This window comes from Limanda limanda, chromosome 21 (genome assembly GCF_963576545.1).
Source record: "Limanda limanda chromosome 21, fLimLim1.1, whole genome shotgun sequence".
In the NCBI taxonomy this organism is placed as follows: Eukaryota; Metazoa; Chordata; class Actinopteri; order Pleuronectiformes; family Pleuronectidae; genus Limanda; species Limanda limanda.
In genome coordinates, this window is record NC_083656.1 from 10,220,957 (window position 1) to 10,248,207 (window position 27,251).

General features: G+C 44.3%; 1 protein-coding gene across 4 annotated transcripts in view; it reads left to right on the forward strand.

Annotated features, from left to right (window-relative positions):
* Positions 1–16,281: 16,281 nt before the first annotated feature.
* nrxn1a (neurexin 1a) overlaps positions 16,282–27,251 on the forward strand; it is a 52,723-nt gene continuing 41,753 nt past the window's right edge. For 2 of the 4 annotated variants that reach the window (XM_061094840.1, XM_061094839.1), the window contains exons 1-3: positions 16,282–17,014; positions 22,345–22,362; positions 23,157–23,186. In XM_061094840.1, the coding sequence (XP_060950823.1) occupies positions 16,282–17,014; positions 22,345–22,362; positions 23,157–23,186 (781 nt within the window). Of the gene's footprint in view, positions 17,015–22,344; positions 22,363–23,156; positions 23,192–27,251 lie in introns of all 4 variants that reach the window. The other 2 variants (XM_061094842.1, XM_061094841.1) reach the window with 2 other exon arrangements.

The following is a 27,251-nucleotide window of genomic DNA, read 5'->3' on the forward strand; positions in this document are numbered from 1 at the left end:
ACTGATCGCGTTCTGTTGCATGTTTTGAAGTCACAATGTACTTTTTCCGAGTTGGTCCCACTCAGTGCTGCCAGTGTCTAATCACAAGAGTGTGATGTAGTTGCACTGCAAGATTTGATATTTTGTGAGAAAATAAATCATTAAATGTATTTTCAATGAGGTTTTGCTGATCCACCCAGTTGGCCTATCACAGAGTTAACACCATTAAGTAGTGATTCAATTGAAATAGAAAGTAATTTTGCATTGAGAGTCCAGCATGTTTTCTTTTTTGGAATTAGCATGTCCTCTTCAATAGTAAGAATACGACACCAAATTGCTGCAGTGTCCCTTTAAGTTGGGTGACTCACTGTCATGCTTCCAGTCTCTGCTCTGAGCGGATTTTCCTGATAAGATTTAAATATGTTTTTTGAGATATTTTGTTCCATGACCTTATTATCTTTTGTCCAGTTACATGGCGCATCGCTGAATGGAGAGGTTCTGTTGAACTCGAGCCAGCTTCAGTCAATTCAGTCCTTGTTATTGCTCCGAGTGAGCGACACCCTGCTGCTGCTTCTCTTCCAGCCCGTCCTTATAAACATGTTGACATCCTCTCTACCTCCCTCACCTGCTCTCTTGACTCTGGTCGAGCTTTGAAAAGGGATTTCTTCAGATGGTGGAACTTGTTTATTTTTTTCCCACCATCCACCTGCATCATCTGACTAACCTCCAGTTTCTAGTTGCTCTCTTGCAGCAATTGAGGTCCGCAAAACCCATCTAAAGGTCTCCTGCGTATTGACTCGTTCCTGCAGCAGTGGTTTCACACACACATACGCACAAAAACAGCTCTTGAACCTCCGCCTCAGTCTCGGCAGCCGCGGTGAGGAATTGTCCAGCTGAGCCATAAAGGTCCACCATGTGTAGAGAGCAGAGTAGAGTGGGCCATTTTGGGCTCAGACTGTTTGATCCTGAACTGCTCATATGACTCCGGAGATTTCTCCCTGGAGGCTCACACACAGGCTTTGTGAAAGCAGCCACATATATCACCACTGTTGCTCTGGCCCGGAACTGTGATTGTATTCTGGTGTAAAGAAACTCCTAATGATGATTATGCAGGGCTGTAAGATAAAAAAGACCATTATAAGTCTGTATTATCTGTTTTTATCTGTTTAAACACTGAGGGTGCAAAAAAAGCATTGAAAAATTAGAATAATAGGATGGATGGGGAATCATGTTCACATTGCCATGACTGATATTCTTTCTCTGTCTTCCAACATTGTTGGTGTAATAATAGAAATGATGATAAAAGTTCCATAGATGATAAATGCTGTGTTCGCTTTTGTCTTATCAGCTGCAGAAGCCAAACATTTCTAGCCACGGGATGAGAGGAGCTTCTGTTAATACACAATTAGATTATTTCTGGAAGAAACAAGCTATCATTTGGTTTGAGAGAGGTCTTTTAACTGTGACGCTAAGCGGATATATGGTAAATATAAAAAATATTTCTGATTATTTTAATTACTTTAATAAAAAATAAGAGGAACCACATGATGCTTTTAATAATTGGCTGATGTCTGACAGTAAAATAAAACCTTTTCCATCATAATTTTAAGTTTTAATAATTAAATCTCTAAATTGGGTTTTTTCGATGTCAAATCATCCAAAATGTATTTCCTATCTTCGTTCATAAGACAAGTTGGTAAATATACACAGATGCGTGTTCCTGCACTTGTAACCGACATCACTGAAGGGATTTAAGATACTTCTCCCATAAATAAGGCTTAAGTCCAGTCACAGCAATGGAATCTAATAAGCTAAAGCCTCCTCACGCTTATCCAAAGTGTATAACTTTATCAGCATGTTTGAGTGAGAACCATGAAGTATTAGAGGAGACTGATCAGTAGGAACTCCCTTTAAGTGTTTCTGGCAGCAGGATTGCCCAGTTTAAAGTGTTCACATCTTGGTATCAGCTGAAATTGCTCAGTGACTTGTGGGACACGTGGAGTGGAAGAATGTAAATCTCCTTTTTTAAATGAAACGGCGGAGGATATGATACAGATCTGAGCTGAAACAACCAGAGAATAAAAAAAACGTGTATATAATTTACAAAACGTTGTATGAATTGCTCAGATTATATATTGTTAATACAACAAATACAATAATTAAGAGTTTTTTTCCTCAAAACATAGGTAGCCCTTGTTTTTCCTGTATACATTTAGCATTCATCAACTCATAGCGGTGATTGTGACCCTCATGGTGGCGCTGGAGGAAAGTTGGCGATCCCCCGAGTTGAAGGGTTCATCCACTAGAAAGCTTTAATGTTCCTACCATATTTTCTGGAAATGATAGAATTTAGTCTGGACTCAAGTGATGGTTTTATCACTGCTATCTGAGAAGTGACCCTGAAAGGGCGGCATCACTGCTAACTATTCAGGCAGAACTTTGGTAACATGATAAAGTCCTGTACAGTCATAGCTTCTGGATTGAAGATGGCATCAGCTTGGGTCTTAGCTTTTAGGGCAGAGATGAGTCAGAGCCAGAGTTGGTCGAAAACTGGCGTGGAGTCAAAATGGGATCGGGGCCAAAGTGGAGTCATGGCCATATCAGCGCAAAGTTGGTGCTGGTGCCAATCTGGCTGAAGAGCCACTAAGGAGATGGAACAGAGATTGAGTGGATGCCAGAGACAAATTTGAGCAAAGCTGGAGCTGAAGCCTACTCTGGAGATGAGTAGGAGTTGAAGTCGGTGAGAAACGGAGCGAGAGCGTGAGCCTGGCTTTCCACTTAGGAAGCAGGAGCTGATGACGAGGAGGACGATGAGTGGAGTCTGAGTTGCGTCAGAGTGGAACCAACCAGATAATTGCTGGAGAGGAGCCAGCAGGAAGCTGCCGGAGTCTGTACTGAAGTCAGACACAGAAGTGGAGAGGGGGAGGAGAACTGAGATGAGGAGGTGTTGGAGAGAGGGGATTCATTAAAATGTTCTTTCTCTTTCCTTTTTATTCCTTTTCTCATCCTAAAGCTTCAGTGGGATTGGTCGATATTGTTGTATCTGAACAAAGATCGCCTCCCCCGCCCCTGCCGAGCATTTATGTGGCATCTACAGAGGCCAAAAGTTAACATTAATTCACAAAAGGCCTTTCTATACAGTCAGTGTTTGCTTTTTATTATTCTGTGCTAGTGTAGGAACATGTTGGACTATGTACATGTAATTCTCCAGTGAGGAAAATACAGCGATTCTTAGTTTCTGTTGATGAATATAATGCTGGACATTATATTCCATTTCAAGAGATGGCCCTGAATCTCCTCTGGACCTTTATCGGTGTGTTGGATTTAGAAGCAGAGAGGAGTGTGACGCTGATGAAAAAGAATTGTGCTGTCAGTGGATATGCTGAGCTTGTCAGGTGAAGAGGACTGATTTGATATGATGAAAGCGAGTGTGTCTCTGTGGATGGAGACAGAACATTCTGCTCCGGACACTCGACAGAGGAGTTAAAAAAACATTCACTTCTCTTGCTGTAACAACTATATTCAGATCAAATCCGTGATTCATCTCAGTTATTCTCTACTTTTTACCTGAGATCATCTAAATCAAATGAGTCATTAGGGCGGTCGGGGCCCATAGGAGCCTCCTGATGGCCCCTAGAAGGTTCACATCTTATTACATCTTACAGAATCTATTTTCCAGCTTGATCTCACCGAGCTGAACGTCTTAAAGCTCTTCACCTACACTCAGTTAACCATATTTGCTTCTGACAGTTTATTTCACAGCGACAGTCTTTTTATTCTTAGATCTCGCTTGTAGTCTTTTTACTAATGCACCTCAAGGCCTACGGCTGAATGATTCATTTTTCTTTCTCTGTCTCAGCCTTGTGAAGAGCCTCCTTCTCACTCCTCTCTGTTTGTGTTCAAACTGTAGGCTCAGTTTGTTTCACATGTGCACAGCACGAGGCCGCAAGAGCCAAATGATTGTCTGCTGCTTTTTTAACTGCAATTTTATGGCAAAAGTAATGTTGTTTAACAGTTTCTTTCTGTTTTGTCAATTTATAATAAAAACCAAATATTGTTAAATGGTAATTCACATGCCAATCATTAAAAAACAGGTAAAAACTGTTAAACCGTTAAATTACATTAAATGATCATATTTAAATGTAGCAAAAAGACCTGATATTTCCTTCTATTAAACAGAAAAATGCCAGGTAAAACATTGTTTTAAAGGGCACAGACGAACAACATATTGAGTTGCATGCTTTACAGGACTCGTGATAGCAAAGAGAAAAGTAGAGCGCAGCTGACTCCAGTAGAACAAACAACAAACACAATAGGAAAACATTGATAAAATGCCAAAAGCAAATGAACTCAATTGATTGTGCTGTTTTCTTCACAAATGTATCCATACATTTCATACAATGGTTGCATATCTGTTGGTGGATAAGAAACATGTTGTAGCTTATATGTGAACTCTCTCTTTGTGTGTGTCTTTCTCCAACTCATTTATATTCTTTTAAGATTAATAATCAGCGACTGCACAGATGAAACAAGCACATTTCACTCTTCGCTGGTGGAGCGACTGAATATCATTTCAGTGGTTTTAAATGTTGATTATATGCTCTCTACACTTTGCTGATTACAGAATATCATATCACTTACACAGAGCGATTGATTAAAGGGCCCTCCTGCGAAAACAAGATGTTTCCTGCATGAGACGCAGCTTCGCGAATAGGAAAAGACGACGGATTATTTGCTAGAAGATGAGAAGATCGAAAATATTTGATGTTTGCACATCAAATTTTGAGCTACAGCCGGGAGCTGATTAGTTAGATTAAAGTCTAGAAGAGGGGAGTTAAAGCTGCTCAGCCGACCAGCGTCTATAAAGCTCATAAATTGATGCATAGTTTGCTTAATCCATACAAAAACCATAGGGTAAAATCGCCCCTCGTAAAATGGACTGTATTCATTGATAGCTTCTTGCTCCATCATGCACTCACGGCACAGCTGGGCTTCAGTTTCTTCACCAAGCACACTGTGGCACGCGAGGGATTGAACCACCGACCGTTTGATTAGTGGGCGACCATTTCTACCTCCTGAGACACAGCTGCCTTACAACTGTTCATCACCCCATGTGTTTGTACAGATAAAACAATGGGTTAATTAATTAGCTTTGGAGGTTCTTGTCTTGTCTTTATGCTAAGCTAAACTGCTGAAAGTGGCACCCTATTTTTATTTTTGATTGGAATTTAAATATCTGTTCCTTGTCATCATGTTTTTCTCATAGATAGATAGATAGATAGTTAGATAGATAGATAGATAGATAGATAGATAGATAGATAGATAGATAGATAGATAGATAGATAGATAGATAGATAGATAGATAGATAGATAGATAGATAGATAGATAGATAGATAGATAGATAGATAGATAGATAGATAGATAGATAGATAGATAGATAGATAGATAGATAGATAGATAGATAGATAGATAGATAGATAGATAGATAGATAGATAGATAGATAGATAGATAGATAGATAGATAGATAGATAGATAGATAGATAGATAGATAGATAGATAGATAGATAGATAGATAGATAGATAGATAGATAGATAGATAGATAGATAGATAGATAGATAGATAGATAGATAGATAGATAGATAGATAGATAGATAGATAGATAGATAGATAGATAGATAGATAGATAGATAGATAGTGTCTGGTCTAAGGTCGTAACTTTTGAATTTGGTTATTTCTGTCCCTCCGTCTTGGCAAGAAAGCAAATAAGCGTATTTCCTTGGCGAAGATCTTTATCTTTTGAAACTAGAAAATAGTGGAAAGTTCTTGGCAGGTTTCCTTGAAATAAAACCTTCGAGACCATAGGATGAATAAACGCATTCACTTAACCTGGCATCACAGATGTAATTTCCCACTCTTAGTATTAGTACTCATATTGACGTTTGCATTATCGTTAAATGAAAAGGCGTCCGTTTCACAACACAGCCTTGGAGCTGACGTACAGACTCTGCCTCCTACTCTTTCACCGTCTCCTCTTCTTGTTTCATTTCAGTTGTGACAGTGCTTGTAATAAGCGCAGAAGTGGAGGCACAAATGGAATGAAACCAGTTTGTGGCTCGTGATGATGAGGTGCCCCGTGGCCGTGACTGTGGTATGGGTCAGATTGGAAATCTAGCCGGGGCCACCGTGGAAGGTAATTGTTTTCCATGGAAGGCAAGGGGTTAGTGGGAAAGCTAGAGGAAGCAACAGGGAACGAGAATGGAGACAGGAGGGAGGGGTATAGGTAAGCAACATAAAGATCCGTTTTCTCCTCCTCTCCACCACCTCCTATTCTGTCATTTGTATCACTCTGTCCCTCCTCCCTCTTTCCTCCCATTCCTCGTCCTTATCTGATAAGTGAGGACACCTTCACTCTAAAGGTGCTACTAGATATCCCCGATAACAATGTGTGTGTTCATATGTGTGACCATGCTTGTGTGCGCTTGTGCACGTGTGTGCACTCTCATGACAGTTATGTGAGCTTGTCATCGTGCTCCTCTAGATCAATGGAGCACAGTTGCCTAGCAACCTGCTGATCAGGAGGAAGGAGGCAGGGGAGAGAGAAGAGAGAGAGAGAGCGGTTTGAGATTAGAAAAGAGAGAGATGGAGAGGTCTGGAGAGGGAAGAGGGAAGAGAAGTGGGTGAGAGCAACAGTAAAGAATGCTGTGGTTGGATGACAGGAAATAAAGCCTGAGACAGTAGAGCTTAGCACGTCGAATCTGTCTTTGTGTGTTGGCTGAGGAGGTGGTAGGTGGAACGTGGCGTGTGAATGCATGAACGCACCCAGGTGTGTGTGCGCTCACAGCAGTTTGGAACTGATGAGTTGGTGTTGATACTATCGCGCCGAAATAGAACATCAAAGCGGGTAGCATGGTGACGCCAGCAGCACACTCTCACTCATTTAGCTGCTGATTTAATTATCTTTATCTTAAAGGGGAACAAAGTGGTTAAACGCACTGCATCGGGAGGGAGCGGCGCTGGAGATAAACAGCAGGGGAACGAGCGGAGGGGGGGGGGAGAAGGAGGGGAGAGGGGAAAAAAATGGAGAGGCAACTTGGAGGGAGATGAATAATTTGGACAGGAGGAAATGAGGAGAGGGGAGACGGGTGTAAAGAAGGAGAAGTGGGAGGGGGGGTTGGGGAGCGAAGGACGAGGGGGAAGGAAATGAGAGAAGGATGGATGGAAAGAGGAGTCTGATGATCAGGTGTTGGTCGGCCTCATGAGAGATGCACACATATGCTCCAGATCGTCTATGATATTTACACAGTCCTCCTCACAGGGGGGGGGAGGAGATGGAGGGAGGATGGGGTGTCATTACAAATGAAAAAAAAGAGGGGGGGGGGTGTGGATAGCTCTACATCCCAGAGGTATACTCTGTTACTGAGTTAGAATAACATGTGGAGGCAGAGTGGCTGTTAAACTTTATGGAGGATTGAAAATGGACAATTAGCATCTCAACGATTTCACTGTCACCTGGAACATTCTCGCCCGTTGTCATAGTAACCCTTCTCTCCCCGCGTTCACACTTCCTAAATCGTGCTACCCCTCTCCGCTTACTTGCACCTGCCTGCACACACACTCACACGCACAAACACAGACACACACACAAACGGGCTACTTCATGTGTATCGTGAATGCAAACTGTATATTTGGTGTGGCTTATCATCCGGCGCTGTTTTCTATTATGGGAAATCGTAATGGTCCAACATTTACAAAAGATTGTGCTTCCAACTTTTGGGGAAACAGTGTCCGCTCCTCTTTCAACATCATTGCACACACTTCCTAGTTCTGACCCTTGTAAGCCAGGCCCTCCACAACATCCGCTTTCGACCTCGCTGTGACTGAATCGGAGCAAATCCCCTCCGCCACGTTTTCACAATGTGGGAGAGGAAAGCCCTCCCAGAAGAGCGGGGGGCCGTCATAGCAGCAGATTTAGGCCCATGGTTCTGCAATTAGAGGCTCAACATCAGGCTTTTTCACAGCAAACGTTTTGAGATCGCATCAATAACCTCAACAATAGCTTCGTTCTGTTGAGGTGTGAGTATAGATAATAGATGGATGGAATTTGAAACCAAATCAGCTAAATGGAGTTTTGACATTGCCAATTACATTTAGTCTCGTATTTTTTTCATGAAATCCCATTGCGCTTTACTCCTGTTTTGTGTGTGTGTGTACTACACAACATTTTACTGTGTGTGTGTGGCGAGCTGTGCATGTGCGTCCACTTTATTTGACATCTTCCTCTGCTCTGTGAGGTGCATGTCGCTTCAGGCAATGTGCCGCTGGAGTGTTCTCCAGCAGCAGCCGTCATGACATTTCTGAGGCCACAAGGTAAAAGGTCATGGGTGGAAGGTAAAAGACGACGATGTGTTCCTTAGTACCGATTTCCCTGCTCATTGTCGGCGCTGACAGTCTGTTCCAATGCACAAAACTGCTCCGACCCTTGACCCCTCACTGTAGGACATGGAGTGCCGCGGGCTGAAAGGGGCTGCATCGCCATGACAACCAATAGCAGCTCATAGGTCAAGATTTATGGTCACTCGGATGCACCCAGCCACACACGAAGCTGTGCGCACACACGGGCAGCTCCGCGAGGGCTAATGAACTATGGATCTTGGACTTTTTTTCTCTTCGACACCTCACACACACGCACACACACACACACACACACACACACACACACACACACACACACACACACACCTCCCCTCCTTTCATTCAATCTCTTCACCTACCAGTGTCCGCAGACACACACACACACACAGTCAGACAGGCTTTGTTTGGACCTTGTCGGTCACTCTTCATCTGCTAGTCAGATGATCAATGCTAATGCCTGCTGAGAGTTCCAGTGACACACAGATCCATACCCAGATGGACTGTGCATTTGGTCCTGTTGTTACATGTGTGCGTTTCTGTGCATGTGTGTGGGCGTCCATGTGTGCAGGTTTGTGCACAGGAGCTAATGTTGTTTGTGTTTAGAAATTGCAATCCTTTTGATGAGGACAGGTCAGAGCTATTGTTATAAATGAGCATAAGATTGCAGGGAGGTGACCTCTCCTACCTCACACACAGCGACACACACAGCGACACACACACACACACATATACACATATGCACACGTGGCTGTTTGCACTATTGGCAAGTAGAATTAGTAAATGTATGAGCTACACAGAAACTCATTACAACACGATTAGAGACAAACCTCCCATTTAATCTCATTTAGAAAAGGGTGGTTGCCTGTCAAACGCACTCTCACACACACACTAACTCATTTATGCACATGCACAAAGGCACACCCACATTTGTTCTTGCAGAAGGACCCCCCCTCTCTGTGTGAATGACAGGAAGCGTGACTCATGGAATGATACCCTTATAATCATATGCTCTCACCACTGTGTAAGTACAGTGTTTTAAACGACACAGGAAGTCTCCTACATGCATATAATCCTCGTTAAAACGCCGAGATCTCAACGTGACACTTCAGCTCCTCCCTTCCTCGCCTCCCTCTGCGCTGTTTGTCACCGTTCACAGCACAAACTAGGTAAACCTCACCGTCTCAAGCTCGCCTCCCGAAGACTGGAGCACAAACTGACTGCAGGCACAAAATATGGGCACGCACACACACACTGGATGCTGACAGATGAGTTTTTATTTTTGGCTGTATATTCTCTCTGCTGGCAGTTCAGACACATATTACCCCGCGCACAAACACTCCTGCACACACGCACTCACACAAACACACACACACACACAGACATATACAGAAATATGCTATATGTATACACACCCAGACACACACACACACATACTGTGACCTTCTCTCTGCTGAGTAGGCAAAGAGTCAGGGGTCAGTGCCTGCTGTCAGCCTGTCAGAGAGAGGAAGGGAGTGGGGCAGTGAGAAGAGGCAGAGGAGGAGCAAACGTGGTCGGAGGAATGTACAGAATGGAGCTCTTCCGCCTCATCATTCAATAAGGACTAATGCAATCAGAGGCGGCCCATATCTGTCACGGTTAATGTTGGCTGATAGAGTTGCAGCCGTTTTAAAATGCTCATGGTATAATGCATTTCCCTTTGCCTCTTACAGACTGATGATGCATCACATCAGGCCTTGGCTCTTGTAGAAATTGATAACCTGGTCTGCAGCATGACGCTTCATCGAGCCCGGTTATTGTCCGACAACTCGGCCAGTTTTTAAGTTTCCCTGGGCTGTGTGGCGTGGTGGTTGGTTCTGTCCGGTTTTGACGGGGTCTTTCTCTGTGGGTTGCATGTTCCTGCTGTATTTGCGTGAGATTTGTGCAGGGACTCTGGCTTCCTCCAATAGTTCAAAAACAGATTGGGGCGAGGTTAATTGGAGACTCTAAATTCTCTGTAGGTGTAAATGCTTGTTTGTCTCTGTGTGTTGGCCCTTGGATGCATTAGCAACCTGTGCAGGGTGCACGCCACCTCTCACCCAATGTCAGCTTGAATTGGCTCTGGTTTCTCCCACGAGAAGAATAAGCATTCGAGAAAATGTGACCTGAATTGACTTTGTTCCTTTCAGAATAACTGTATATAATTATGTCCTCTTTTGCGATTTTGTCACGCAAAAGCCAAAAGTCTTGTCCATGATCCCTGAGTTTTAATGAACTTTTCTTAGAGTAAATGTAATTATATATTTTTATTCAAGTAACGGAAATGGAACAACCTGTGTGTTGAGATATTTTTCAACTAGTCTCCAAAGTAAACTGATTCTAGTGCAGTGCATCATCCTGTTTTTCTTGACATGCATAGATTCATTTTGTATGTGGAAGAAAAATTATTTGACTACAGTGGCTATTTTATTTAACTTTTTTCAACTCTGCATCATTCTTTTTTAAAGGTGTACATTTTTTACATGTACAATCATTATTTTCTGCATGTGGATTTCACCTTTTGTCTCTACACTAAAAAATGTGTTTGCACCAGCATTTCCCATCGTGTTTTTCACCGTGCCGCGGAGAGGTGGTAGAACGTTATTATTTTATAATGCCATTTTGTCCAAAAGGTCAGCCTGGCCCAGGGATGGGGGAGACCGAGAGTGAGAGGGAGAGAGAGAGAGAGAGGGAGGAGGGGGAGGAAGGAAGGAAGGAAGGGAGGAGTAGACTTTAAAGAGTGGTGGTGGTGGCGATCGTTGGTCAGTCCAATGGGAATCCAGGTGCTGATGTTGAGATAGTTTCCATAGTAACTCCTCCTCCTTCTCCCTGTCTCGCTATCACACCCTCCCTCTCCAACACTCCCCTCACACACAAGAATGCACACAAAAACACGTGCTCCACTACATGTACATACCTCCCATCTTTATCCCAGCAGTGGTCTCTGTGGTCAACCCCCTTTTGCTTTAATATCTGTTGGTCAAATCAATTTGAGCTTCATGCTCCGGCTGTGTGGTCATACGATATACTGGGCCCATAAGCTGCCTCTCTCAGTGGTCTGCCTTGCTGGAGCAAATATGTACACAGGTAAATCTCTCATAGCCGGGACAGACTGTACAAAACTCTACAAACACACACATATAAAGACGAATAATGTGTGCGTGTGCAGTAGACGGCTGCACAAGCGCTGAAGGCAGCTCCATTCATCGTTTCTTTAGTGGGGATCATGAATTGGCATCTACTGATCAGGTCAGGGTTGTTCTTTTAACAAGAGGCCCCAGCCTTTAGTTGCCAATTTACAGCTCCACTACGCCTCCTCCTTCAGCTCCAGCACTCGATGAAGGTGAGTGGCAAAGCAGAGTAAAAAAAGAGTAAAGCAGATGTGTCGGCAAGTCACAGACAGACACACACGGATCCACAGAGGAAGAGGGAGAGAGAAAAAAGAGCAGCAGCTGGCCCGGGGAGCCCAGGGAGAGCAACCCTGAGCTGGGTTCAACACAGCTGGAGTCCTGTCCTGGGACTGGATGGGAAAAAAAAGACAGCATGGGATTTTCTGAGTGTTTCAGGATATTGTACACGTCGCATGAATGTGAAGATGCTACATCTCCCTCACAAGAATCAAATATTGTGAACACGCTCGCACATTCATTCCACTGTTACGGAATTGTTAAACGATCTTATTCCTAAACCGCAGACATTCATATGCTACTAAACCAACATCCCGCCTTTTCAAAAATGAGTGCAACACGTAAGATGGGGTTGACGTCAGGATTTTTCAGGGGAGAGTGCCTTCTTTCTCCTGTAAATTAAAAACAAAACAATGTAAGAAACACAACTCGATGTCAGAAAATGTTCCATATTTAGAACGAAGAAGCTCATTGTCTTAAGCCCAGAAGCTGCAATGCAACCTAACTTAAAAGAAGCAATTCAAAGAGACAAAACCCAAGCAACTGGAGAAACCAATTATAAATTGAATAAATAAATAAACACATCTGCAACATTTGAAGAACATTTATTTCAAAAAAACTCCACCAAATACAGTCAGCATGCCTGGGTTAAATATTAAATTCACTAAATGGAAATAAACTAAAGGTTGGCGTGCAACTACTGTTGTTTAGTGTTACATTAGTGTTACATAAAGTATTTCAGTATTTACTTTCACATTGCATTGGTTTTTTTTCATAAATGCAGTACGTGTGTTGCCATATTAGAGAAAATGCTTTTCTCCATATCCTTGTGTTTTGCCTGTTTGCGTGTGTACATGTTGTGCTGGTGCAAGGCCACAGTAAACCATGAAAAGAAGCAGCCAACACAAAGAGTGTCCACATACTTTTGTCCATAAAATGCATGATTGCGCATCTATTATGCATTGTCTCTTTGCATTAGTTTTCTTAAACTACATTGCACTGAGCTTCAGGCCCGGGTAGCATATGGATGTGAGCCACTTAAGGCAATGATGCATCACTTCTGGCCTCCTTGTGGCCCGCACAAAATGGATGTGAGCCCACTTGTAAAAAAGAAAATGGGGCCCAAATATCCCAAAACAAATGGGGCCAATTTTTGGCAAACTTGCGGTGCTCCAGGCACAGTGTGATTTGAAGTGAACCTAAAGTGGCCCATGAGGAAAATATTGAAAGTATTACTATGGCTTACTTGTGGCCCAGATCTGGCAAAAAGGAGTAGACCACTTTAGTGCCATCCCTCCATGCAGTATGTGGGACGGATGACAGTGTTTGGTGTGGGTCAAATCTGTGCCATAATCATTTTTGTGGGGCTATGAGCACCTTAGCTGTTATCATGGAAAATCTTGATGATGTAAAGTGATGTTTCAGACAATGTTTTGCTTCTAATTTAAATGAAACAATTTGAAAAAGGCCTCCAGCTGACGCCAAACCCATCCAACAGGTTGGGGGGAGCTGGTACTTATCGACCTACGTCAGCACCCCAACTCACTTCTGGTCGTCAACTTCAACGGGATTCAATCCATCGGAAACCCTTTAATAAAGAGAGGAGACTGTCATAGCAGCATTTGAATGCCTGTTGTTTTTGAATAAGATGTTCAACAATTGCCTTTAGGAGTGGAATGGTGTCCACGTATTTCTGGCCACACTGTGTTTGCGATAAAGAGATTTACTTGTGTGTGTGGTTGTGACCAGAGGAAGTGTGTGTCCTCTCTCATGCGACTGTGTGGGAGAAAACTGAAATAAAACACAATATTTCTCTCTTCTTTTCTTCTTCTCGTCCTCACTTCATTCAGTCTCCTCCTCGCTCTCTGCTCCCGGTGCACGGTGGAGGTAACGGGGGGGGGCCGTCGTCTCTGTCACTCACGGATTTAATCACTCGCATCTTCCTCCACGCGATTCTCGTTATTATTTCTTCTTTTTTTTTTTTTTTTTGCCTTTCTTTTTTTTTTTTTCCTGTCCGGTAATTGCGTTTGTGTTTCGTGCACGGGGCGGAGAGTGCGCGTCGCTGTCCAAGGTGCTGCAGCAGCGCGCGGCCCCGCCCATCCTCTCGAACTCGCCCCCTCCTCTCTCTCTCTCTCAATCGCTCTCCCTCTCTCTCTCTCTCACACACACACACACACACACACACTTGCTCACTTTCTCTCCCTTGGACCACGTGACGCTCCCACTGCCGAGTCTCGCGGAGAGCATCAGACTGCACCTTTTCCTCCTCAGGAGAGCGAGCAGAGCGAGAGAGAGAGAGAGAGAGAGAGAGAGAGAGAGAGAGAGAGAGACATAGCGTCCCACTGAGAGAGGGAAGGAGAGAGAGAGCGAGAGCACCTATAGGCGCCTGGAGGGGAACCTGTGATTATTTTGTTTCTGTCCGGTACACCGGCTCCGTAGCACCGGGGCGAGCCGCTGCTGCCTGGCCGCTTTCACCTCCTCCCCGATGGGAAGGGAAATCGATGAGACGCGGGCGGCGCTAGAGCCACAGGACCACAGGATGCTCTCGGGGTAGGTTTGGCTTTTTTGTGGGTCTGTATTCACGGTTGTGTTGTTTTTTTTTTTTGTATTCACCGTGAGGCTGTGACAGGTTGTTAATTGAAATGACCAATTACCGGGTTAGCTAGGCGGTGGTTAAAAGTGCTAACGCGCGGGTGGCAGGTCTGACGAGAGAGATAGAGGGAGAGAGAAAGAGAGAGGGAGAGAGAAAGAGAGATGGGGAGAGAGGGAGAGCGAGAGAAAGAGAGAGGGGGAGAGGAAGAGAGGGGGAGAGAGAGAAGAGAGAGAGAATGGAGAGGAGGAGGTATGTGGCCGCAAATCGAGAATCGATATTTCAACCGCATTCATTCAGCCCGTCCATCGATACCTGTGATGCCGCCGCTTTGCGCCTCTCTTCGAAGAGAAATTGTGTTGCTCAGTTTGTGTGTGTGTGTGTGTGTGTGTGTGTTATTGTTGTCGTCTATATGTGTGTGTGTGTGTGTGTGTGTGTGTGTGTGTGTGTGTGTGTGTGTGTGTGTGCGTGAATTCGATAAAGCGCGCGGCGGTTTGAGTCATTCGCCGCAGCGCGCGCGGAGCTGCTCCCGCTCTTTGTGCTGACGTCACTAATCCCCCTTTTTAAAATATAAAAAATATAAAACAAATAAAACCACAACACTTCCATGACCCTCGTCGGTTCAGAGGATCCTTTCAGAAGTGGTTTAAGAGACTGGCACCTGGTAACAATCTGCGGCATGATGGGAGCTGGAGGAGGTGCTGGTCGTGCGCGCGCATGTGTGTGTGTGTGTGTGTGCGCGTGTGTGTGTGTGTGTGTCTGTGTGTGTGTGTGTGCGCGCCTGCACTGTATGTGTTTCGCTTAAGTCGTTGTTGTGTGGAGGTGAAACAGCTTCACTGTACACTGTGTTCATATAGACAGACAATGGTTTGGCCTGTTAAATATGGTGTGTGTGTGTGTGTGTGTGTGTGTGTGTGTGTGTGTGTGTGTGTGTGTGTGTGTGGCCGTGTGTGTGGCCGTGTGTGTGGCCGTGTGTGTGGCCGTGTGTGTGGCCGTGTGTGTGGCCGTGTGTGTGTGTGGCCATGTGTGTGTGTCCGTGTGTGTGCACAGAATGCATGAGAGGGAGTCATTTGAGAGTAATAGCAGCCTGGGTGTGTGCTGTGTGTGTGTGTGTGTGTGCTGTGTGTGAGTTTGTGCATGTTTACGTATGTGCTCTGTGTGTGTGACCCTTCTTGATGGTGCCGTCTCTGTTCCCTCTGTAGGTCGCTGGACAGAGTGATGACGCGGCAGTGAGGAACGCACATACCTGATTCTCACACACACGCACACGCTCACACACACACACACACACACATATATCTGCCCACACACACACTTTAAGTCTTGCCCTACTAAGACGGGGAGGAGGGGGAGAAAATTCTGCTATGACGGCGTCATTTCTCTCCATTACCAGTGTGTGAGCCACACACACCCGTACTCACACTCCGTAGGGAGTTGTCTGCACAGAGGATAAGGCCCCTATCTAGGGCACAAAGATGAAGTTCACCTCCTCTCCGACATGTATCTAACACTCACACAGATGCTCGCGCAACTACACTCATGTGGAATCTCGTATGTAAGAGGTTACAAATGAAAGCTTGAATGGAGAGAAGACATTAAGCCTCTCAGAGAAGACACAAACGCCAGGCTGAGGCCGAAGAAGATGCCCCAAGCTTGCTGAAAAGACCGAGGGAGCTGCTGGTTGACCCCTCACCCACTGGAGCTGTATCACCTACCAACCAAACTACCAAGATAGCATTGTGCAGCTGTGACACCTAGAACGTGTTCTACGAAGCAGCCTACAGTTGTCACCATGAGCTGTAGGCTAGAGGAGCCAACTCAGCTCTAGCCTCTATTTCTTCCAGTGTGTGTGAGTGTGAAAGAACGAGTGTTTGTATGAGTGTGATGGCGGTGTGTGTTTGGGCGGCAGCCCCACTGCTCTTCCTGGGGCTGTGCCTGTGCAGTGCGGGGGGCCATGCCCAAGGGGAGGTCCTGGAGTACGGAGGTGTGTCCAATCAGTGGGGACGGTTCCCGGTGTGGAACGCCTGCTGTGAGAGTGTGCTGAGCTTCAGCCTGCGGACTCACAGCCAGGAGGGCCTGTTGCTCTACCTGGATGACGAGGGCTTCTGTGACTTCCTGGAGCTGCTGCTTCTCCACGGCCACCTCCACCTGCGTTTCTCCATCTTCTGTGCTGAGCCAGCCGAGCTGCAGTCAGGTGTGGCGGTGAGCGACGGGCGATGGCACGCAGTGCGTGTCAAGCGGGACTGGAAGAACACTTCGTTGGAGGTGGACGGGCGGCTGGAGGGATGGGCGGAAGTGAAGAGCAAGAGAAGAGACATGACAGTATTCAGCCACACATTCATGGGCGGGGTGACGCCAGAGCTTCACTCCTCGCCCTTACGCCTCACAAACCCTAATGTGCGGGAACACCCCGCCTTCCGTGGCTGGATCAGGGGTGTGAGCATCAACGGTTCGCTGGTAACACAGGACGGCTCAGAGGGCGTCACGATCACAGCTGGCTGCGGACCAGACCACAAGTGCCAGAACGGAGGAGTGTGCAGTGTGGTCAACGACCAGGCCGTGTGCGACTGCTCCGACACCGGTTTCCAAGGCAATGACTGCAGCGAAGGTAAGGCCAAGAATCATGCTGACCCATCATATACATCTCATCCTTTACACAAACACACAAAGTGCACTCCAACACACACATGCACATACAGTTACCTTTGTGGATGCCGACCCACATTTTCCAAACACCAGGTTCTCTCGCTCTAGATCTATTTTTCATTCACACCTTCACAGCTGCCTTCACTTGGTGTGTAGGGACCAGCAGCCTTCACAAACAGTGCAAGACATGCATACTGATTCTGTATGGATTTTTGATGACTGCCAATTTGGTATGTACCTCCAGAACTCCGAGCTAAGCCCCCTCCCAGGAAGTGCAGTCAGTTTAGTGGAGCCGAAGCTGTGAGCTTGGGGACAGCTGCTTCTTGCTGCATTCAGGCTGTGAAGCTTTGGTATCTGGAGATTTGAGACAAATTCCTGAAACTCTCTGAGAATCCGTACGTGGCTGGCAGTGTTTAAGCTCTGAGAGGCTCGGCTGGTGCGCTTGGCAAAACACAATAACCATATAGATCCATTATGGATGTGGCTGTTGGCTCTTGTTGAGAGACTTTAATTGGAACTAAGCTAAGAGGCTGGAAATCAGTGGTTGTTACGTAGCTGACACCTGGCTGCCTGTGTTAATGGATTTGCATTGATTCTATATGGCCTTCACAGGTACCATACATAGGATGTTGAAATGAAGCGTGTATAATCAATTGCCTGCCATTAATCTGAACAGCTTGCAGCCCGTTAAGATGCTCTGTGTATGTGTGAGTGTGTAAAGTGTGCGCTTTTGTGTCCATGTTCTTCCGCAGTATAAAAGAGCAAATGGTTTCCTGTCGGTAGTATTTTATAGATATGAAGAAGTGTGAGCGTAAAGAAAATAATAATAAAACTTTTATCTACCTTATTGGAGGGAAGCAAATGGAAATACTCTTTCATTGCAAATGATTTAATATCTGAACTCCTAAGATTGTCGAACACCACTTTGGTCAACACAAGTGCCAATACACAGGGCAGTGTAATGATGGTCATTACAAAAATGAAACAGCTGCTTAATGAACTCAGCTACCTTGTTATGGCCACTATTGAAAATGCTATCATTTCCCCCTGCTTAGCTGTGTGTGTCGCCAGATTTGCTTCAGTTCATTCACGGAGCAAATCTGCATCCTTAATCAATAGCTCTCTAAACTACCGTATGTTTTTTTTTTTCTTTCGGGTGCCAAAGATACCGTTCATCTTCGCCTCAGCAATCGATTCCTTTTAACGACACAAACGCATTTGCCAAAAATGGCAAAGTGGCCTTGCTGCGTGGCCACGGTTTGTCACTGACCTGAGCTCACACCCCACCCAGCACCGCTGTCAGCATCACACCTCCCTGTAGCCACTCGCCATATCACGCTCTGAGGCAATTAGTGGACAGTGGGATGACCTAGGTTACCATGGAGACAGGACTAATAAGAGAGACCTCATGCCAGGAGTTCTTCTCCGTTCTCGCCTCTTCCTGCCTTCCCCCCCTGCTCCCATTCTTCAGCTACAGCCTCTAGACTCGCTCCTGCCTCCAGCTCTGCCTCACCTCTAAGTGACTTAAGGCATCGCATCTGCCGCAATTACATGTTTGTGGTGGTGAGTCTGTATGCGTGTGTGTGTTTGTGTTATGTATGACAGGCATCCTTAAGGCTAAATGGCTGACCACTGGTCTTTCCATGGTGGGGGCGGTAGTTAGTGCATTACGCTCACGCTTAAATGATTTGTCGACTCACAGAGAAGTAGTTTCAAATAATGAATTATGAAACCACATTTAAATAAACTGAGATCCAGATTTCTATTTGGATTTTTACCAAATTACACACACAAATGTTGGTTCCCTAAACAATTATTTTATCAGAATCCATGAATTATTCTCTGACAAATCAATAAAAATGTTGAGATGCACCCTATCTCAAAATCCGGGCTCTGGTCCCCTGATCCCGATCAGCACTAAAAGTGTAATGGGTTCTTCCTTGACTCGAACCTTATTTTTGTGTGAATCCGACAAAGTTGGATTAATGGTTTAAATATACAAGCTATACTGAAAAATACAAGCTATCTGTCGGTTGTTGTAACAGGCATTTTACATTTTTTATATAAAATAATAATAATTGAGTAAATAATCATAATCATAATTTATCATGAAAATAAATGTAAGCCCTATATTCAAGCTACAACGAAGCAAAATACCAAACAGATTTAATTTACAGTCTCACTAAATTGAAGGATTTTCTGCTATTTGTATCCTTATAAAATTTTATTTGGGGGTGTACTGTTGGTCTTACTCTGTGCCCTGAACTCTGTGAAATAGTGATATAAATTTGTCTCTATTTTTTTTGGACATTTTAAAGACTCAACTATTAATTGATAAGTAAAAATAACCATCAGATTTGCCACACTGCTCCTGATGCTAGGGGGCGGGGGGGCGTCTACACATTCAAGAGAATTACATGTGATTCAAGCCAGTTTAATCCACTGTGCTGTTCACTGTTAGAGCACAGCTTGAGACGTAGCTCACATAACACACTCACACATACCTGCACGCATGTAGCAAACACATGGAGAGACACACTTGTGCAGACTCTAGCACCATCAACATCACTGCTGAGCAGCGGTGTAGCACTACATGGTAAATGGAAGGTGCAGACATTTTACATAAAGGCTCTCATCAGACAACAATACCTGCACTTTGTCGCTCAACAAGAGGCTACTTCTCCCTTTAGAGGAGCTGTTTTATATTCCTAGAGATGGATTCACATCCCAGCCGTGAGTAATGCCAAGTGTTGATGTGGAGAACAAGTGCTACAGTTGTTGTTTTTTTCTCTTTGCAGTGGTGGCCAGAGTTAGTTATGGTAGGCTCATAAAATGCTTCCAGTTAGGAAGTCGGCTTGGGTGGATGCACAAGGGGTGGGCAGCCCTGTGTTTGGTCGTAGCAGATTTGCTTTCATGTGAGATCTTATAGCAGTGCCAGAATAAATAATGCTTATCTTCTGCAGGAAATTAAAAACCACTGTGTTCTTCCTTTTAACTCCCTATATTAGTGTGGGCATGTAAATGTTGTTGACTGGTGGTCCACTAGTGTTTCCTTGATTTTCTCAGATTTAAATTTATGTTGAAATTGCTGCAAGAGTAAGATCTACGATGAAGATGGAAACTGAGAGCAGCTTAATGACTTAAAGGTTACTTTGTGTCTTTTCTTTGGTTGCTCACTGCTAACAGATTTAAGGAATGGGGCTTATGGAGCCAGTGACTGGCAGCTTTTAAGAGAGAAATAAAAAAGCGAAACAGCAAATGGGGATCGTTAACAAAAGCATAAATCCCAGACAACATCTTAAGAGTATTTCCGACGCTTGGTTTTCTCTTACACCTCTCTACTTTATGTTGCTCATTCTCTGAAAATAGATCAGATACAGAGAGGTCTGAGATCAGAACGGAGCAGATGAAATGCTTTTTTGAATTGCTGTGTTGTGGTATAAAACGCTTTGCCGTTTTTTAAAAATTGGCCCAATGTTCTGTTGTTCATTTTAGTCTGACAAGATGCTGGCTCAGTGGGATTTCTCTGGCCATAGAATCCTGGGGCTGAGCTAATATCCATGCATCAACATCACTACTAGTGAATACCTCATACAGATTCCTAGTATGTCAAGAGAAATCCCTCAGGTGCACCGCGGCACAGCTGGAGAGGAAGATTTTAAAGGTTGCATCCAAGAAAAATGAAATGGATGGCAAGGATAGTATAGGGAAAGTATAGCTCAGGTCGATATCCCTCTTTGATGATAGAAAATCAACAATATCACCAGCATCTGTGGATATATGCAATGTTTGAACCATAGTCAGCCTTTTGAAAATGATCATTATTTGCATGGATATGAGTCCAGGCTGTGTAGTTGTATTGCGTCAGGAAGAGTTTGGTAGAAAGGTTTATCTCTTATATTGTACCTTGAAACTATTTTGGTATTTTAAACCAAGCAACCTCCCTTATTCTGCACAATAAAGCTTTGAGGAAAAATGATTACAGAATGGATCTGCTATGAGTCTTTAAAACAAAATGAATATGCTATTCTAGAAGAAAATATGAATCCTCAGGACTGTGTTTAAAGCCAGGAATGAGCAATTTGGCTTTGGCAGCGCTAGTTTCCCTGCTACGGTAAAACTGCACAATATCCTCAGAGATGATTCAATTTTATTATTTATTGTGATAAGCTATACAAAATATTGTTATTCGGTGTAAGCATTTTGTCTGGCTCCAAAGCTTCTTTCATACTAGTAGTGAGGAAAATGCAGTCTGTGAGCGTTTTCTTTTAAAGCATATCAATATGTCACCTTTAGAGTCGGAAAAACAACAACAAATGCAGTTGTTCACATTATAGGGGCAGTAAATGAAGAGTTATTTGGCAGGGCTATGCAGAACTGTAATTACTGTCTCAGCCGTTCTGCCCTCCAGTGAAGGCAGAGTGAACCTGGCTTGTTAGGCCTGGCCTTGCTTGCATTGTCCTTGAGGGCAAATCGCTGTTAGCATGCTAATGGTTCCACCTGCCATGCCACTAGCACAAGGGCATAGGCAAGGAAACACTCAACTGAGCGTGCAGCTCAGAATACACACACGCACATGACCACACACACCATACACACACTCTGTCCCAGTATTGAACCATGCATGCCCCTTGTCTTCCTGCACTGCTAATCCATCCCTACATGTTTATCCTGCTATTTCACATCATTATTACTGCCATAGTAAATGTTAGTGTGTGTGTGTGTGTCTGTATGTTCGAAAGACAGAGAGCGCGAGAAAGAGATTGTGATACTGTGTGTGTGCGTGTGTGTATGTGTGTGTGTGTGTGTGTGTGTGTGTGTGTGTGTGTGTGTGTGTGCTGCATGCTGTGTGTTGGGCGGCTCTGGGGAGAGGAAGGAGCTGCAAGGTAAGTTTTGGGGTAAACGGCTCTCGAATCCAAACGTACAGGTAGGAACGTAAATGTATATTTGCTGCCACACCCCCCCACCCCACCCTCAGTATACCTACAGGTGTGGGTGGGTATGTGTGTGTGCTTATGTTATGTTTGTGTATTTGTATACATGTGGAGCCATAGAGAGACATTTTTTTTAAATGCTGCTTTATATATAGAGAGAGACAAACACTCAGTTTTGGCTACCAGTGCAGCATGGTATCCATTTTGGCGTTTGCGTGGACTTTGCATGTATATTACCACGGTAACCCTGGACGGGTGTGCATGTACAGTAAGTAGCCATGGTAACCCAAGGGCTGAGCATGCATGTTAATGAATGTCTGTCTCTCTCTCTCCTCGCCCGGCTGCGACCCCTTCCCAGAGTACAGCTACACTCCAGGTAGGTTGGCTATCTATCTGTCTGTCTATCTGTCTATCTATCTATATATCTATATATCTATCTATCTTTCTATCTTTCTATCTTTCTATCTCTCTATCCTTTTCCATCAATCCATCTATAAATTTTATCCGTATTTGAGTTTCTCTCCCTGCCCCTGATATTCCTGATAGGATCAAACATCTCTTTCTTTGCTCTTTTTATCCTATTCCCTCTTGTCCATGTTCTTACCTTAATTCTTAAGTAGACATTTATTTCTCCACCTCCTTTCCGTAGCCATTTATATACTTTCCATGCCATGTCTCTTCCTTTTCCTTCTTCTCTCTGGCCTTCATGTTCTCATTGCAAATGACTACAGTACAAGGTAGCCAGCATAAATGTGGGTTGGTCAGTGTGGGTATGAAGGGGTTGGTTCCTGACATCTGGTAAGTACTACATCCCATCTGTTTCATCTGAAGTGGCTCTCAAGGTTACGTAGACAAAGACATACGCAAATACTGCTCTTAACACGACCTAGTTCATGGCAGTGTGCGAGCGTCTGTGCGTATCTGTGTGCGTAGGATTGCTGCCTGGGATGAGTAAGTGTCCACGGAGTGAGTTTTTATTCAAAGCATTAATTTAGAGCACTCACACACACACACACACACACACATAAAGAAACAAACAAACACAGAGAACATTAACCTTCATATATGAAATATCCTGTATCACAAAAAACACATATGTACACACACATACACACACTTCACACCTCATGATCCTTTGCTGTGCTGACTGTGCTCTTGTTTTCCTTTAAGGTCTGGCACACCTGATGATTGGCGACCAAGGTATGGCCTCTTACCTCACTTCCTGTTGTCCTCTGCTATACCATCATCCCCTACCTCCTCACCCCCCATACACTCACAACTCCCTTTATCCCTCCCCCACTTCATCACCACCTGGCGCGGGAGGAAGTTGTCTCTCTAGGCATTGAACTAAGGTCAGTTTTTTTTTTTCTGAGTTCCTTGGTCCCATTGGGTCTCATCAGAATTTTTTTCTTCTAATTCGACTTGCACATTTGCACTGGATCAATTTATTTTCAAATGTGGCTTTAAAGAACTTAATTTTTTTTGTTGAATGATGAGCCTGAGAGCAACTTCTGCTGGAAAAGATACCATCATCATGGCTGCTGATGTGGGAGGGGTTAACGGGAGGGAGTAGGCGGCTGTAGCTTGGCGTTGCTTGGCTGGGTTAGACTTGGCAGGGCTCCACATCCTGGAAATGGAGCTGAGGGACGACTGAGCGACTGACTCCATGGATGGTTTGATTTGGTCTTTACTCTTCCACCTCATCTCATTTTCTCTCATCTGTATGTAAAAGTTTGAAATGGAAGTGTGTGTGTGTGTGTGTGTGTGTGTGTGTGTTTGTGTATATGCGTGTGCACAACATATCCACATGTGTGCATATGTGCTTTTACATCAGAGTTTGAATCGTGGACTGTGGCAGTTGAAAGGAACATTCAGCCACATTCATCTATGGCTTTTCATTGGCTTCCAGCATGTCTTGCTCTGCTGTCCTCGCATTTGCTCCTGCTCACACTTTGGCGAGTGCACGTGATTCTGAGCAGATGTTCCTGCATAGTATGAAAGCAATGCTGATATACCTCAACCCCTCAAGCTGTCCAGCGTTATTTGAACACAGCCCAAAAACAAGTGCCCGTGCTCTGCCTTTTGAAAAGTGTTCACTCATAAACAAAACTTACAATGCCACCCATGTTTTCCTGCCCCCTTTTCTCCTTGTTTTTCTTTCTTTCCTTTCCTTTCCTTTCACTCTTTCTCACCACCCTCTGTGAATTTAGGAAAACTCGGAGGTACCCCCCCCACCCCCTCCCCCATTTTTTGTTATTCATTTGTATGGCTAATGGGCTGTTCTGGTTAGTTTTAAAGTTTAAGGTATTGACAGGCACTTGTATGTATGGTAATGACGAGCTTGAAGTCCTTATTTGCGGATGCCATTAAGTCGCAATGTTTCATTTTTGGGAAGGTAAGCAGCCTATGCATGTGTGTAAGCGTCATCTTAATTTAACATGTGTGCATGCGTGGCAATGAATCGTTGCTCTGGCCTGTGGCGCTCTTGCAACAACCAAAGGTAGGTGCCGCTCGACTGGTCGGCTCTGCATGACGCTGATGAACACTCCGATTGGCCCACATGACGACAGGCCCAGACTGCGACAGGCTGATCCGCATCTATTGTGCTCTGGGACTGGACGAGAGGACGTGCGGACAGCTGTTCTCCATTGTGACAGGGCCGCCGTGCACTCAGTGAACTTTGCTTTGTAATGAAGAATTCAGCCACGCTGGTGGAAAGTGCTGGAGTTTCTGTCCCAAAATGTCTGCCATGAATCATCCAGGTGGCAGTGAAATTTTAATTGCTTCATCTGGCTTACGCTGAGCATTTTAAATCACCTACTTAAGGGGCCCGACATGTATTAACATATGTTTCCAGCATTATTACACAATTTATTCAGAGTAGTTGTGTACAGTGGATGCCCTCACTACGACGGATGTTGGGGTTGTGATAGGCTGAAAGTATAACTGTGGCGTTTTTTTCTCCTTTATTTTTATTATCTTTATTTATTTTCCCCCCCGCGAAGTCTCTTTCAAAAAAAATGTACACATGAAAAATGTTTGTGTGTGTGTGTGTGTGTGTGTGTGTGTGTGTGTGTGTGTGTGTGTGTGTGTGTGTGTGTGTGTGTGTGTGTGTGTGTGTGTTTTTGCTCAGTATACTGAGATGTAAAGGCTGTCAAATGGTGCAGACGAAGTCTAGCTTAGGTTAGCTCGGCGTAAAGAGGCTTTTTGAGGAGCCCACAAAGCTGAAATGAGTTTCTTTGAGGGGGAGGATTGGGCGCGGGGAGGGGTGTCTTAGAAAGATATATAGCATGTGTGTGTCTGCTTCTGTGTGTGTGTGCTCGCGCTGGAGAAATTGAGAAAAAGAGCCTGTGCCTGCGAGAGAAGAGTTGAAGGAAAGAATGATAGAGGGAGTGGAGAGGGAAAGAGGAAGCGAGGGCAGATAAAGTGAGTCGTCTTCTCTCTTGTGATGTAGAGCAACTGCCTGTATCTGCAAAGGGACAGCGGTGCTCCTGTCTGCCCCCCCCCCCTCCTCCCGCCCTCCACACTCCATACCAGTGATTCTCCAAGGGACATCAGCCCTGATGGGGAACCAAGGACCTTTCCCCTCCTCCATAAAACACAGCTATCATTCTCTCTGGAAACGATACCCACAGATCACTAATCACTTTGAGTGGGCGAAAATGCAGGAATTGTGGAGGGGCGGAAGAAAAGAAGCAGCCAAATTGGATTTTCATAAGTATTGAGCAGCCAAAGGAAGAGTGGGAAATGGATTTTTTATGAAAAGTATTGAGCAGCAATAATCTGGGTAGAAAATGTGCTTAAAGCATAGTAGCAGATTTTGCTTCTTCTCTTCTCTGGCTTAGAATAGACCGTTAAGGGTTCTGGTTGAATTAGTGATTGTAGGTTCGAATAGAATCGAGGAATATTTCTATTGGCAGGCAATGCTTGTTTATGATGTTTATGTATTTATTGTAGCTTTGAAGAGGATTGTCCAGTTAATAACGGTCCGTCTGCATGTCCAAGGGTTCTCGATGTCAATCCAGCAATCTGTGCACGGCATAGACAAGTGGTCATTCTGCGCTTGAAGTGACCTTTACACACGCACGTACGTGAACGGGCGGACAAACAGACACACACACTCACACACAGTAACCTTTAGAGAGTGCCCGCTGAGTAGGTGAGTGAATGTGTGTTCAGTGTAAATATGCATGAGTAAGACTGCCTGCATATATTCTTCACGGTCAGTGGATGAAGAGAGAACGAGGTATGTTTGCGTGTGTGTGTGTGTGTTTATGCGTGCGTCGCATGAGTGTGTGTTCAGGGGAGGTGGATTGTGAGTCATCACTTGTGACTCATAAAGCGTCGGCAATCAAAGCGTTTCATTTTAACACATTGTCTCATAGCAAAAACGCGAAGGTGGATGCAAAGTCCACTCACATACACGTTCAGTGTCGCATTCATTAGATTTCACTTCAAATTGTCTCTTTATTTTTGCCCCTCCACCTCGCTTATATTGTCCTGGACATACTCATATACGCAGTTTTCTCATGTACACACACACACACACACACACACACACACACACACACACACACACACACGCACAGCGGACAAGCACCGTGCTGACTCCACCATATGTGGGAGCGGGAGCAGATGCCAAGACAAGAGGAACCAGTCGGTATCAGCAAAGTACAGCATGTCTCATACCTCTTACTCATCACCATCTTACAGACCTAATAATATATCACACAAGGATTATTCAATAAAATACAGGCACTGAAACTAGATTAATAAAATCATTCATTTTTCATAAGTAATTTGTTTGTAGAATTAGTATTTTCCTGGTAAATAATCTGCAGATTTTTTTCTTTATCAGGTGAGAGTCATAAAATTGATTTACTGATATAAATTCATATAGTTCAATCTGAGGAGTTCAGATGTGTGTGATGTAAATCGTCAGTAAAACCCTCAAGATATTCAATTTACCATCACGACAAAGAGAAAAATCGCAATAGATTCAGATTAATCGTCTATTGGTGAGAGATTAATCAAGTAATTTAAAATAAATATCTTTTGGTTTTGTTCCAATGGACTGTTGTTGGTTGTTTGAAGCAATTATTACTTTTAAAAATAAAAATTTTTATATCATAATTTATTTGATAAATAGATGAATCAACAGTAAAAATAATTGTTACTTGGAGCCCTATTAAAATGCTTGGCAGGGAGTTTAATTACGTTTGTGTGTGTAGGTTTACTGCATAAACTGTCCCTGAAATAAACACA